The sequence below is a fragment of the Rhincodon typus genome, chromosome 37 (assembly GCF_021869965.1).
Source record: "Rhincodon typus isolate 14 chromosome 37, sRhiTyp1.1, whole genome shotgun sequence".
Taxonomy (NCBI): Eukaryota; Metazoa; Chordata; class Chondrichthyes; order Orectolobiformes; family Rhincodontidae; genus Rhincodon; species Rhincodon typus.
Window position 1 is genome coordinate 8,604,019 of NC_063368.1, and position 13,918 is coordinate 8,617,936.

The 13,918-nt window shown below is 46.5% G+C and overlaps 1 protein-coding gene across 1 annotated transcript; it reads right to left on the reverse strand.

Annotated features, from left to right (window-relative positions):
• Window positions 1–571: 571 nt before the first annotated feature.
• On the reverse strand, window positions 572–11,325 carry LOC109925965 (beta-1,3-N-acetylglucosaminyltransferase lunatic fringe-like). Its single transcript, XM_020525856.2, has 5 exons — window positions 11,295–11,325; window positions 10,734–10,874; window positions 4,207–4,309; window positions 3,746–3,899; window positions 572–694 (listed from the first exon to the last, which is right to left on the reverse strand). Exons 1-5 carry the CDS (start codon window positions 11,323–11,325, stop codon window positions 605–607), a joined length of 519 nt encoding a protein of 172 aa, XP_020381445.2. The 3' UTR covers window positions 572–604.
• Between the last annotated feature and the right edge of the window lie 2,593 nt (window positions 11,326–13,918).

The window sequence follows — 13,918 nt, forward strand, 5'->3', positions numbered from 1 at the left end:
GTTTTTGAAATTCACAGCAGCGTGTCCATTACACGGGTTGGGAAAATTCCGGAAGGTTTCATCACATGATCCTTTCCCTCTATTGGCCATACCCCTCCCTGCTGCCATTGTTTGGCTAAATCTGTCCTTACAGGAAAACTGTCTCTCCACATCCATTTAAAATATCTTTAGATCTCATGATAAAAATATTATCCAAAGGTTTTCTTTTTTATTACGGCCCCCATGGCTCTTCTCCTCCAAGTGTTGCTCCCATAAGCTTCCCAGAGATGAATCTTTTAATCACTGGAGACTCCAGACCAATCTAGAAGATTGGTGACATGGAGAGAAACTGCTTTCTTCATCTCCCTGACACTATTAACCTTTAATTGTAGACTGTGCACTCCAAATCTTCATGGTGATTGTCTCAATTGAAGGAAGGGAACATGGACTCTTCGGGTTCTTGATCCAGAAAATCAGACAAAATCCGACATTAAACGAGCATTGCGCTGCACTTGGGAAGCACAGGAGGGCTCAAACAGCAGGTGATAAAACTTTTCCTGTCAGAAGAACTCAGTCCCACTAAAATCCCACACATCCTCCTCAAAATAACCTGCAGTTGAAACCCTTACCTTGCCCAAGGTGCCATCTTCAGCGCCAGTCCCCGACTAATACAAAATCCAGCTCCACCAGTGGCAAACCAGAAGAAGACAGATTTCTGCAAACATGAAGGTGGAATTATCATCCCTTCTCACCTACAGACTTACCGTTTTTCTGCGGTTATCACAAAAATAAAAAGAGAGGCAGCCCCATTTATGGGGAGTTGGTGGTAACGTTACTGAGCTCATAATCCCAAGGACCAATGGTTCAAATCCCATTACAGACGCTGTAAAATTTAAAATCAATTTGTCCGGGAGGCTGCCCCTCTCTGTGATGAAACCATCGATTGTTAGTTTAATTAAAAAAAACATCTGGCTTGTTGCCCTGTTATAGAATCTCTAGTGTGGAAACAGGCCATTCGGCCCATCAAGTCTGCACCAACCCTCCAAAGGAGCATCCCATCCAGACCCACCTACCCTATCCCTGTAACCCTGCATTTCCCATGCTTAATCCACCTAACCTGCACATCCCTGGATGCAATGGGCAATTTAACACAGCTGATCCACCCTAACCTGCACATCTTTGGACTGCGGGAAGAAACCCACGCAGACATGGGGAGAATGTGAAAACTCCACACAGACAGTTGCCCGAGGGTGGAATTGAACCCAGGTCCCTGGCGCTGTGACACAGCAGTGCTAACCACTGAGCCACTGTACAGCCCCACTGCTTGGCAACCACAGCAACATCCATAACCAGCCGCCAAGCTACAAATCTTCACTCAAACCCTGAATGTGCAAACTCTACACAGACAGTCGCCCGAGGATGGGATCGAACCCGGGTCCCTGGGGCTGAGGTAGCGGCGCTAACCACTGAGCCACCGTGCTGCTTAAATAGAGAGTCTTCTCAAATGGGGGATAGAACACGTGGGTGTCCCAACAACACATGCACTTCAGCAGTTCAAGGCACCAAGGGCAACAGAAGACAAAACTATAAACATTGGAAGATCAGAAACTGGTGGAAAAACTCAACAGATCTGGCAGCATCTGTTGAGAGAGACAGAGTTAACGTTTTGGGCCCAGTGACCCTTCTTCAGAACAGAACAGTTAGCGATAAAAGCTGGCTCTGTGCTCATGTCCCATTGCCTTTGAGGAAGAGCTGGTGTCCTGGCCAATATTTAGAGCAACAGAAGGGAAAAAAAAACTATCTGGCTGCTATCAGATTGCTGTTTGTGGGATCATCCTGTGCACCTGCATGCTGAAGTGTTTCCTACATTGCAGCAGTGACAACACTTCAAAAGTGCTCCACTGACTGCAGGATGCTTACGGGCATTCTGAGACTGTAAGAGGTGCTACATAAATGCCAACTTTCTTTTGTATCTACCCGCTGGTAACACCGGCCAGAGACAAGGTTAGACTGAGTGTTTTTTCCCTGCAGTCAGAGGCTGAGCTAACTGATTGTTGAACAGCTCTTTGTGTTTTTAGACAAAGCATCAATGACCATGGAACTTAATCCCAGTGAGGGAACTGTGAGCCAATGCATTTATGATTAAAGGCAAAAAATGTTGCCCAAACAATTGAAGAACTTCCTACGACTCAACTTAGTAACACATAAACACAGTGGTTACAAGAGAAAGTGAGAGACTGAATCCTGTGGCGAGTAACTCACCTCCTGACTCCCCAAAGCCTGTCCACCATCTACAAGGCACAAGTCAGGAGTGTGATGGAATACTCCCCACTTGCCTGGATGGGTGCAGCGCCAACAACACTCAAGAAACTCGACACCATCCAGGACAAAGCAGCCCGCTTGATCGGCACCACATCCACAAGCATCCACTCCCTCCACCACCGACGCTCAGTAGCAGCAGTGTGTACCGTCTACAAGATGCACCAAAGGTCCTCAGACAGCGCCTTCCAAACCCACGACCACTTCCATCTAGAAGGACAAGGGCAGCAGATACATGGGAACACCACAACCTTCAAGTTCCCCTCCAAGCCACTCACCATCCTGACTTGGAAATATATCCCATTCCTTCACTGTGGCTGGGTCAAAATCCTGGAATTCCCTCCTTAACAGCACTGAGAGTTTTCCTATAGCACGTGGACTATAGCAATTCAAGGAGGCAGCTCACCACCACCTCAGGGGCAACTAGGGATGGGCAATAAATGCTGTCCCAGCAGTCCTTGAACAATTTCTCTTTAATCAGCATGGCTCCTCCAGAAGCACTTTTCAAACCCACGACCGCTTTCATACAGAAGGGCATGGGCAGCAGACAAGGGGAATAACACTCTCTACAAGTTCCCTACCAAGCCACTTACATCCTGACTTGGAAATATATTGCCGTTCCTTCACTGTCTCTGGGTCAGAATCCTGGAATTCCCTCCCTTAGGGCATTGTGGATCTACCGAAAGAACATGGACTGCAGTGGTTCAAGAATGCAGCTCACCACTAGCTTCTCGAGGGCAGCTAGGGACGGGCTGTAAATTCTGGCCCAGCCAGAAACGCCCACATCCTGTGAAGTAATTTTTTTTCTTTTTAAAAAAAATAACATTTTTTTGGATCCTTAATGATCACCCAAGAATGAAAGTTGAGCAGTAGTGTTGCAATATTCCCTGAACACTGCAGTGCAGTATTGGCCAAGAGTGTAATTCCTAAATCCAGGAACAAGATGTGAAGGGACAGTCCTTAGACTCCGGTCTGGGAGTTCTGCTAATTACACCAGGTCACTGTAAATCACGCTTATTACCACAGACTCCGATGGGTACTGGAAGAATAAAGGCATGGTATGGCCAGGTATCTCCACTGCAATTTTCCCCTTTCACTGCCCCCTCTGTTGGCACTTGCAAGTCCAAAGTAACAAAGCATCTTTTCCTCAAGAGCGTTGCAAACACATGAACAGGCCAATGATGAAGCATCTTCCTGCATATGTTGCCACGGACGCCTGATGCCCAGTAACATTTCAAAAATAAAAATTGGGTGGCTGAAGTAGATTCAATTCTAACTTTCAAAATGGAATCAGGCAAAGTTTTCAAACTTTTCAAAGTTTTCAACTGTGAGAAAAGCAGGAGAGCCAGTACAGGCATGATTGGCCAAATGGCCTCCTTCTCTGCTGTGCCATTCTACTCAATAACTATCTCCGAAAAGTCAGCATTTCTTTTCTGAAGTTGCTTACCGTTTTATTGTTTGGCAACTTTTCAGATGCTTCGATTGGTCGGTCCAGACTGGGCTTTCCAACATAGACGTCCTGCGCCGCAGGGAAACTTGACAGCAGGTTCAATAGGGCTCGAACGTTGACATAATTATCGTCGTCGACGTGGCAAAACCACCTGAGGGATCAGCACATAGGAAGGGAGAGGTTAGAGGTTAAAGGGCGGACAACTGAGGTACTGAGGTAAATTGTTCAGGCACTGAGCAGGACAACCTGAGGTGCAGCACCCTGAGCTCCACAGAGAGTGGTGGGGGGTGAGGGGTGTCCTCAATGCTTAGGTGCTAGAACATAGAACGGCACAGCACAGTACAGGCCCTTCGGCCCACGATGTTGTGCCAACCTATTATCCTACTAAGGTCAAAAGGCGCTGTTTTCACTGACCGTCCTTCCTCACCCCTCACAGCTGCCCGCTCCAAACAACTTACTTCAGATGCGATGCGATGAACACATCGTACTCGGCGGCCATCTTGCAGGACAAGGCTTGGCGGCTGTGTGCCGATGAGCAGTTTGTATTGATCACTCGGTGACCTGTTTGGAGAGAGGTGAAAAGGGACCAGATCATTCACATGATGAACGCTGGATAGCTCAGAGCCAATGGCACTGACTCATATGAACTCAAGATCAAGCCAGTTGGTACGCCTGAGAACGAGACAACCAGGCCAGCTGGCTTCCTGTTCACTGCACAAGAACATTTGAGTGACGGAAGAAGGCCACTCTGTCCGAGCCCATCCCTTCTTGCCTCAACTCAACCTTCCCCTATCTATTTATCTCCCAAAACAAACCTTTTCTTTTAATTCATTCGCAGGATAAGAGCATTGCTAGGCCAGCATTTATTACCAATCCCAGAGGGCAGTTAAGAGTCAACCATATGGTTGTGGGTCTGGAGTCACATATAGGCCAGACCAGGTAAGGTAAGGATGGCAGTTTCCTTCCCGAAAGGGACATTAGTGAATCAGATGGGTTTTTCCTGATAATCAGCAATGGTTTCATGGTCGTTGTTAGAGTCTTAATTCCAGATTTTTATTGAAGTCAAATTCCACCGTCTGCCATGGTGGGATTCGAACCCGGATCCCCAGGACATTACCTGGGTCTCTGGATTAGCGGTCCAGCAATAACACCATGAGGCCATCACTTCTCCTGAGGCTATTCAACCAGAAGATGTAGGAACAGGAGTAGGCCATTCAGCCCTGTATGCCTGCTCTGCCATTCTATGAGATCATGGCTGATCGAATAATCCTCAACTCAACTTTCTTGCTTTTTCCCCATAGCCCTTGATTCACTTATGGATTAAAGATCCATCTATTTCACTTGCATATGCTTTAACAACCTAGACCGAATATCCCTCTGCAAGAAAGAATTCCACAGTTTCACCACCCTCAGCTCTGTCTTAAATGGGCGAACTTTATGTTGAGATTGTACCCTCTGGCCCTAGACTCTCCCATAAGGGGAGACAACTTCTCTGTGGTTAACCTGCCAAGTCCCCAAGAATCTTATACGTTTCAATAAGGTCACCTCTTTTTCTTCTAAACTCTAATGAGTACAAGCCTAACGTCTCCTCGTAAGACGGCTCCTCCAACCCAGGACCAGCCTGGTTAACTTCCCCTGGACTGCCTCCAATGCCAGTATACCTTCCGTTAGCTGAGGGGACCAAAACGCTATTACAGTCTGATGAGAGCATTGTATAGTATTAGCAAGACTTCCCCATTTGTACACTCCATTCCCTTTGAAAAAATGCCAACATGCCATATGCCTTCCCGATTACCCACTGAACCTGATGCTAGCTTTTCCTCATTCACACGGTGACTACATTCCAAACTGACTTCACTAGCTGTGCATTTCCTGGGGTCTTGAAAATCATGATAGAAAGACAAGTTTCCTTTTAAACAAATGTGTTGGATTGCTTGTTGGGTCTTTCTTTTCATTGAGCAGTCATTTCCGGGTAATTTACTGCAGCCTGTATTATTTGTATTTAAATATCACACAGGACATGGAGAGGAAAACCAGGCAAACAATGACCATTACAGATGTGTGTGTCTGTGTCTGTGTGTGTGTGTGTGTGTCTGTGTATGAATATGTGTGTGTATATATGTATATGTGTGTGTGAGCGAGACCGCTCGCGAGAGCGAGAGCGTGCGCGAGAGCAAGAGCGACAGCGCTCGTGAGAGCGAGAGCAAGAGCGCACACGCTAAAGTGTGGGAGAAAGAGAGAGAGAGTGAAAGTGGGCGCGAGAGGGCATGTGTGCAACAGCAAGTGTGTGCAAGAGAGCGTGTGTGAGAGAGAGTGACCGTGAGAGTGTGTGTTTGCGAGAGAGAGAGTGTGTACTTGTGTGAGAGCGTGTGTGTGTGTGTGTGTGTGTGTGCGTGTGTGTGTGAGTGCATGTGTGAGAGAGGGAGTACGTGCGTGCGTGTATGTGTGAGTGAGTGTGAGCGTGCGTGCGTATGCATGTTGGTGTGTGTGAGAGAGTGAGTGTGTGTGTATGTGAGAGACAGTATGTGATAGTATGACTGTGTGTCAGTGCGTGTGTGTGTCTATATACGTGAGTGAGTGTGTGTCAGTGTGCATCCGTACTCCCTCATAAAACATTACAGTGAAGAATATTCTATACACGACATACAATGTGTGGTAGCACTAGAGGGGGTGCGGAAGAGGTTCACAAGGATGTAGCCTGCGATGGAGAAATTGAGCTATAAGGACAGACTAGAAAGGCTAGGATTGTTTTCTCATGGAAAGGGAACAAATTTAAGAGATTTACCAGGATATTGCCTGGAATTGGAGGGTGAGAGTTATATGGAGAGGCTGGGACCTTTTTCCCCTGGAGCAAAGGAGGTTGAGGGGTTACCTTATAGAGGTTTATAAAATCATGAAGGGCATGGATAGGGTGAATGGCAGTGTCTTTTCCCTAGGGTGGAGGGATTTCAAGACTAGGGGACATATTTTTAAGGTAAGAGGAGAAAGATTTAAAAAAAACATGAGGGGCAACTCTGTTACACAGGGAGTGGGGTTAATGTGTGGAATGAGCTTCCAGAGGACGTGGTGGATGTGGGTAGTTACAACATTTGAAAGACATTGAGAGATGTACATGAATAAGAAATGTTTGAAGGGATATGGGCCAAACACAGGCAGGTGGGACTAGTTTAATTTGGGATTGAGGTCGGCATGGACTGGTTGCACCAAAGGGTCTGTTTCTGTGCTGTATGACTGTATGATTCTATAAATGAGTAGAAACGACATGGTCCACTCTTAGTAATGCAAGGGCACCTTGCACGAGATGAACAGAAATGGCATTTGTGATAGCTGTGGAGTTGTCCAATGCCCTGCAATTTAAGGGCAGAAAACACACAGGTGCTGCTGCAAAAGACCAATGCAGCTTGGGTCAATCCCTGTGATTGGCAAAAGAAAACCTTTTGCAGGTAGCATCCGAGTTTGATATGAGTGAGAACAGACTTTTTTCTCCCCAAAGTTTGTAGTTAGGGTGCGGAATGCACTGCCTGGAAATTTAGTGGAGGCAGGATTAATTGAGGCATTCAAGAGGACATTGGATGGTTATTTATTGGGATACTAATGGTGTGCAGGTTTATGGGGTAAAAGCAAGAGATTGGCACTAAGTAATTGAGCTGGAGTAGATAGTAGGGGTAGTAATGAGGCTGAATGGCCTCCTTTCGCACCGTAATCATTCTATGTTCCTGTGAATACCACCACAACATAAAAATGTTAGCAACATGAAATCCTCTCAGTTCTAGTTGCAACGTGGTCAAACAAAAAAATAATGCAATTACAGGCAAACCGTTCTCATTCTCTTCTTCAGGCATTTTAGATAAGAAATTGTATGGGTTTGCTTGCGCAGTGATAAAGAAGGATGTATGTTTATGTATATACTTTTTTTACTTTGAATGAATAAAACAAATTTAAAATAAAATAAAACAAAAAGCAAAGGACAAGGAACAATACAGCACAGAAACGGGCCCTTCAGCCCTCCAAACCTGCGCCAACACATTTTGCCCTTCCATACTAAAACTGCCTTCACTTACAGGATCTGTATCCCTCTATTCCCTTCCTATTCATGTATTTGTCCAGGTGCTTCTTGAACGTTGCTATTGTGTCTGCTTCCACCACCTCCTATGGCAGCGCGTTCCAGGCACTCACCACCTTTTGTGTGAAAAATGTACCTCACACATCCCTTTTAAACATCCCCCCTCACACCTTGAACCTGTGTCCCTTAGTAATTGACCCCTCTACCCCAGGAAAAAGCCTCATACTTTCCACTCTATCCATGCCATTAACAATTTTATAAACTTCTATCAGGTCGCCCCTCAACCTCCTGCGTTCCAGTGAAAACAAACCCAGTTTATCCAACCTTTCTTCATCACTAAAACCCCCCATACCAGGCAACATCCTGGTAAACCTTTTCTGTACCCTCCCCAAAGCATCTACATCCTTCTGGTAGTGTGGTGACCAGAACTGTACATAATATTCCAAGTGTGGCCTAACTAAAGTTCTATAAAGCTGCAGCATAACTTGTCTATCCTTATACTCAATGCCCCTCCCAATGAAGGCAAGTATGCCATAGGAGATAACAAGGTGCAGAGCTGGATGAACACAGCAGGCCAAGCAGTATCAGAGGAGCAGGAAAACTGACGTTTCATGTCTGGACCCTTCTTCAGAAAGGGGCCCTTTTTCTGAAGAAGGGTCCAGACACGAAACGTCAGTTTTCCTGCTCCTCTGATACTGCTTGGCCTGCTGTGTTCATCCAGCTCTGCAACTTGTTATCTCAGATTCTCCAGCATCGGCAGTTCCTACTATCTCTGAAGCATGCCGTAGGTCCTTTTTTACCACCCTATCTATCCGCGTTGCCACTTTCCGTGATCTGTGGACCTGCACACCCAGATCCCTCTGCATATCAACACTTCTAAGGGTTCTGCCATTCACAGTGTAAGAGATTCCTTCCTTTTCACCACCTTCAACATCTACACCCCTCACCGCTATTCAGTAACAGCAATCTGCACCAGACACTCTCCAACCTTCCCTCAACATCACCCTCCAAACTGACAACCTTCACAGCGAAAAGGACAAGGGGAGTCAGAGTGATTAAGATAGATACATTTAAGCGAAAGACAGACGGTCATGAGAGAGAAGAGAATACAGGGATAGATGTAATCAGATGGATTTCAGTGCAGCATAAACACTAATTTCAGTTTGTTCCTCTTTCCAGGGGGAGAAGTCAATCCCTGGTTAATGTTTTCGACCTGCTTACAAGTATTATACAACTAACTCTATGAAACTGTCCTTAAAACTGACACCGGTGCAGTGGTATTGCACCTGCCTTTGAGCTAGGAGGCCTGGGTTCAAGTCCTACCTGCTCCAGAGTTATGTAATAACATCACTGAATAAATTCATTAAAAATGTATTCTACCAACTCCATCTCCTCTTCACAGAATGCTCTTAATGCTCAAGGTGACCCCTGCATATCAATGTTCAACCCACTTTTTTAATTCAAGTGCAGGATGTGGGTGTCTCTGGCTGGGCCCAGCATTTATTGCCCGTCTCTAGTTGCCCCTTGAGAAGGTGGGGGTGAGCTGCCTCCTTGAACCGCTGCAGTCCACCTGCTGTGGGTTGACCCACAATGCCCTTAGGGAGGGAATTCCAGGATTTTGACCCAGCGACAGTGAAGGAACGGTGATATATTTCCAAGTCAGGATGGTGACTGGCTTGAAGGGGAACTTGCAGATGCTGGTGTTCCTATGGAAATGCTGCCCTTGTCCTTCTAGATGGAAGTGGTCCTGCGTTTGGAAGGTGCTATTTGAGGATCTTTGGTGAATTTCTGCAGTGCATCTTGTAGATAGTACACACACTGCTGCTACTGAGCGTCGGTGGTGGAGGGAGTGGGTGCTTGTGGATGTGGTGCCAATCAAGCGGCTGCTTTGTCCTGGATGGTGTCAAGCTTCCTGAGTGTTGTTGGGGCTGCACCCATCCAGGCAAGTGGGGAGTATTCCATCACACTCCTGACCTGTGCCCTATCAATGGTAGACAGGCCCTGGGAGTCACTCGCTGCAGAATTCCCAGCATCCGACACGCTCCCACAACCACAGTACCCATGTGGCTGGTACAATTCAGTTTCAAGTCAATGGTAACCCCCAGGATGTTGACAGTGGGGGATTCAGCGATAACACCATTGAACGTCAAGGGGCAGTGGCCAGATTGTCTCTTATTGGTGATTTCATAGCCTGGCATTTGTGTGCACGAAAGTTACTTGCCACTTGTCAGCCCAAGCCTGGATATTGTCCAGATCTTGTAACATTTCTTAGGCATCATAGCATTAAGGGAGTTATCATAAAGACCAAAGCTTCAGGATCACAGAGTCCTATCTTATCCAGAGATCCTGTTGGAAGTTCAAATGAGATTTGTATCTGGTTGGGCTGAAAAGAGTCTGCGTTGTGGTTGTAGACTTAAGAGAAGTCTCAGGTTCAGATGGATGGCACGGTGGCTCAGTGGTTAGCACCGCTGTCTCACAGCGCTAGGGACCCACGTTCAAATCCAGCCTTAGGTGACTGTCTGTATAGAGTTTGCACATTCTCCCCGTGTCTGTGCGGGTTTGCTCTGGTTTCCTCCGAAAGCCCAGAGACGTGTGGATCAGGTGGATAGGCCATGTTAAATGCCCTCATGGTGTCCAGGGATGTGCAGGATGTGGTTAATGAGGGGTTATGGGGATAGGGAGGGGGCTGGATCGAGGTAAGATGCTCTCTGTGGACTTGATGGGTCAAATGGCCTCATTCCAGAATTCTATGATTCACTCGTGGAGATGGTACCTCCTCGTTCTTTCGATCAACCATTCCACTGAATGGGAACATCACTTGTGCCCTCGCCACGTTCATCAGCTCATTGCTACCTCACTGAGGTGCCTCATGTGCCCTTGTTTGTATACCCTGCAGCAACAATGAGAAAGAGTAGGCCTCACCTGTCCTGATTGTCAGCTCCTCATCCTCGTCATCCGTGAAGATGTAAGTCTGGGAACCAACGGAGAGAGAAATGATTAGCACACGTCTGATTTCACCCGGAATTCTATCCGGTATTGGATGTGCCAGGCGATTAAAAAAGTCTACCAAAAGTGGCCACACAAATAACCCGTCAACGCATAGTGTAGGTGTCATCTTTCCAAATGTTTCTCTTGAGGTGAGACATCCACAAGGTTGCCGGGCAACGGCTTGGGAGAGTGGGGTAAGTGAACGGCTTGCACAAAGAACTGGCATGGCTAGGATGGGCTAAGTGGCCTCCTGCAGGGCCGAATCATCTCTCTGAGGCAACTTACATCTCAACAACTTCCCTTTCACCACATCCAAAACTGCTGGCAAATGAGGAGCAGAATACCACCCCAACTTCTCAGTTCTGGGGCCTCTTTAACACTTGTGCAGCCTTCACAACTGATTGAAATCCCTGGTAATTTTCTTCCCACTATAAAACTTTGAAAGGAAGTTAGTGATGATTGCTTTGTTCAAGTCATTGGACTTTGTACTTGTACCTTGACCAGTATTATTGGTCCCATAACCCATGCTGGCTCCAAGAACATTATTACTGGCACAGTGACCAGTGGTAACGGTCTCATAACTTGGGCTGGCTCCAAGGCCAATATTACAGGAACAATGACCAGTGTTACTGGTCTAATACAAGTGCTGGCTCCAATGCCAATATTACCGTGACAGTGACCAGTGTTACTGGTCCCATTACTCATACTGGCTCCAAGACCAGTATTACGCACACAGTAACCAGTGTTACAGGTCCTATACAAGTGCTGGCTCCAATGCCAATATTACTGGGACAGTGACCAGTGTTACTGGTCCCATTACTCATACTGGCTCCAAGACCAGCATTACTCACGCAGTAACCAGTGTTACTGGTCCTATACAAGTGCTGGCTCCAAGACCAATCTCACTGGAACAGTGACCAGTGTTACTGGTTGTATAACTTATGCTGGCTCCAAAACCAGTATTACTCACACAGTGGCCAGCGTTACTGATGGTAGGAGCCGTATTAATGGCCCTGTGACGAATGTTACTGGTGTCAGACCAGTTTTGTCCACTGGTTCAAACGCCTTTGTACACTGGTCTTTCACTGGTCCAGTACTATTGGTTTGTCCCTTTGGGAAAATGGTGCCCAGAACCACACCTGTGACTTAAGGGATGTCTGAGAGGCTGGAGAATGTAAACAAATTGAAAAAGGTTATAGCACCAGCTCTGCTGATTACAGTGTGGTGTGGGGAGCTGATTGCGTTTAGCACAAGCTTCCTGTTTCTTTAGTGAGAACAGGAAGATGGGTAGGAACAACCCACAAAAGTGAGACAACAGAAATAGCTGTGTCGCTACGAACAAAAAAGGGGCCAGTCATTTCCTCATTCTGCACTTTTCTTCAAGGCTCGCAACACCACAGCAGGTTCCTCTTTACCTCCCAAGGCCTTCCTTTCGATCAGCTGCGATCGTGATAGAGGCTTTTCCGAATACCCCCCCCCACCCAGGCCCTGCCCCTCCTCCCACCCCTGACCTCTGTCTCACTACAAACCGGGGAAAAACCGTACAATGGCTTTCGAAAGAAAGGAGCAGAACTGATCTTGTTAACAGGGCCCTCCACCCACTAACAGCATGTCATACAGAAGGCTGGTCCCACTGTGTATCTTTAACCAGTCGACAATCTTTCTGCGTGCTGTCAGGGTGGGGGGAGCAGCTCAGCCTGGCCTTGTTAAAGCACCATGAGAGACACAGAGCTCAATCAACAAGATTTCCACGCCAGTTCACTGTTCCGTCCATATCCTCACAGTCTTCTACCATTTTCTGCTATGACAGGATTTAGACTTTTAACGATAGGACTCTGACAGGCAGAAGCAGAGACAGAGAGACTGGCCAGAGAGGCTATTAAATGGGAAGGATTGTACTTCAGGCTAGTCCATCAACTTTGGGACCCTCTCTCTCTCCAAAATAAGTAATTGTAAAGAATTTACAAAGAAAGGATACATGCTTATAGCACCGTTTACACCTTGAACATACCTATGTACAAATTAGGAGTGGGAATAGGCCATTCAGCCCCTCTAGATAGCTCTGCCAGCCCATAATATCGTAGTTGAGCTAACTGCATCCTTAACAATATTTGTCAGGCTAATGATAATTTTCTAATAATTAATCACCCAACGGATATTGATTCAATCTGTGGATTAGTTTATTTAAGCCAGTAATAAGTTACTGTTCTGAGGACAAGTCCTATTGGATTTGAAATGTTAACTCTGCTTCTCTCTCCACCGATGCTGCCAGATCTGCTGAGATTTTCCAGCAAATTCTGTTTTTTGTTGCTGATTTACAGCATCTGCAGCTCTTTCAGTTTTTATTTAGTGATTTTAGGGGTTGGGTGGGGGTCAATGTTTGACGGGACACCTAGGAAGAATATTCTTCAAAGTAGTGGCATCCACCGTTGTGATGGTGAACTGTGGTATAAAGTAACAGCTTACTCTGCAGCAAATTTCTCCCTATAATTACCTTGGACATCTCCTGAAACATATGTAACAGCTTGTTTTTCGCCAGGGACTTAGTGATCATCAGCTGATTCATTTATTTCCAGCCAGGATACCGCCTCGAACAATCTCCCAAAAGGAAGCTATTTAATATTCCATTCTCTAAGGACCTTTCAAAGCAACCCATGACACTGTGCACCAGGCCACCCGCAACATAATGTCTGCTCCGAGAGTCAGGACCAGTGCTCCTGTGATAGGGTTAGGGTCAGTCTGGACTGTTGTCCTGGAAGCGGGATAATTATCGGGAAGCAGTTATTTGGGTTCACAAACGGATTTTGATCTGTGCAACTGTTCATCATCAAATGCAGTGTGGATAGACCAGGAAGCGGTATTCAGCCCAGGGATTCTGCACAAACGGGGGATGGAAACACATAAGAAAGCTGCAGATGGGCAAACTGAACACAGAGTGTCCATGTGGAATTAACGTGGCTCAATAACCACAATGAAGATCAACGAGCATGCAACTAACTCAAAGTCTTTCCAGAGATAGTAGGAACTGCAGATGCTGGAGAATCTGAGATAACAAGGTGTAGAGCTGGATGAACACAGCAGGCCAAGCAGCATCAGAGGAGCAGGAAGGCTGACGTTTT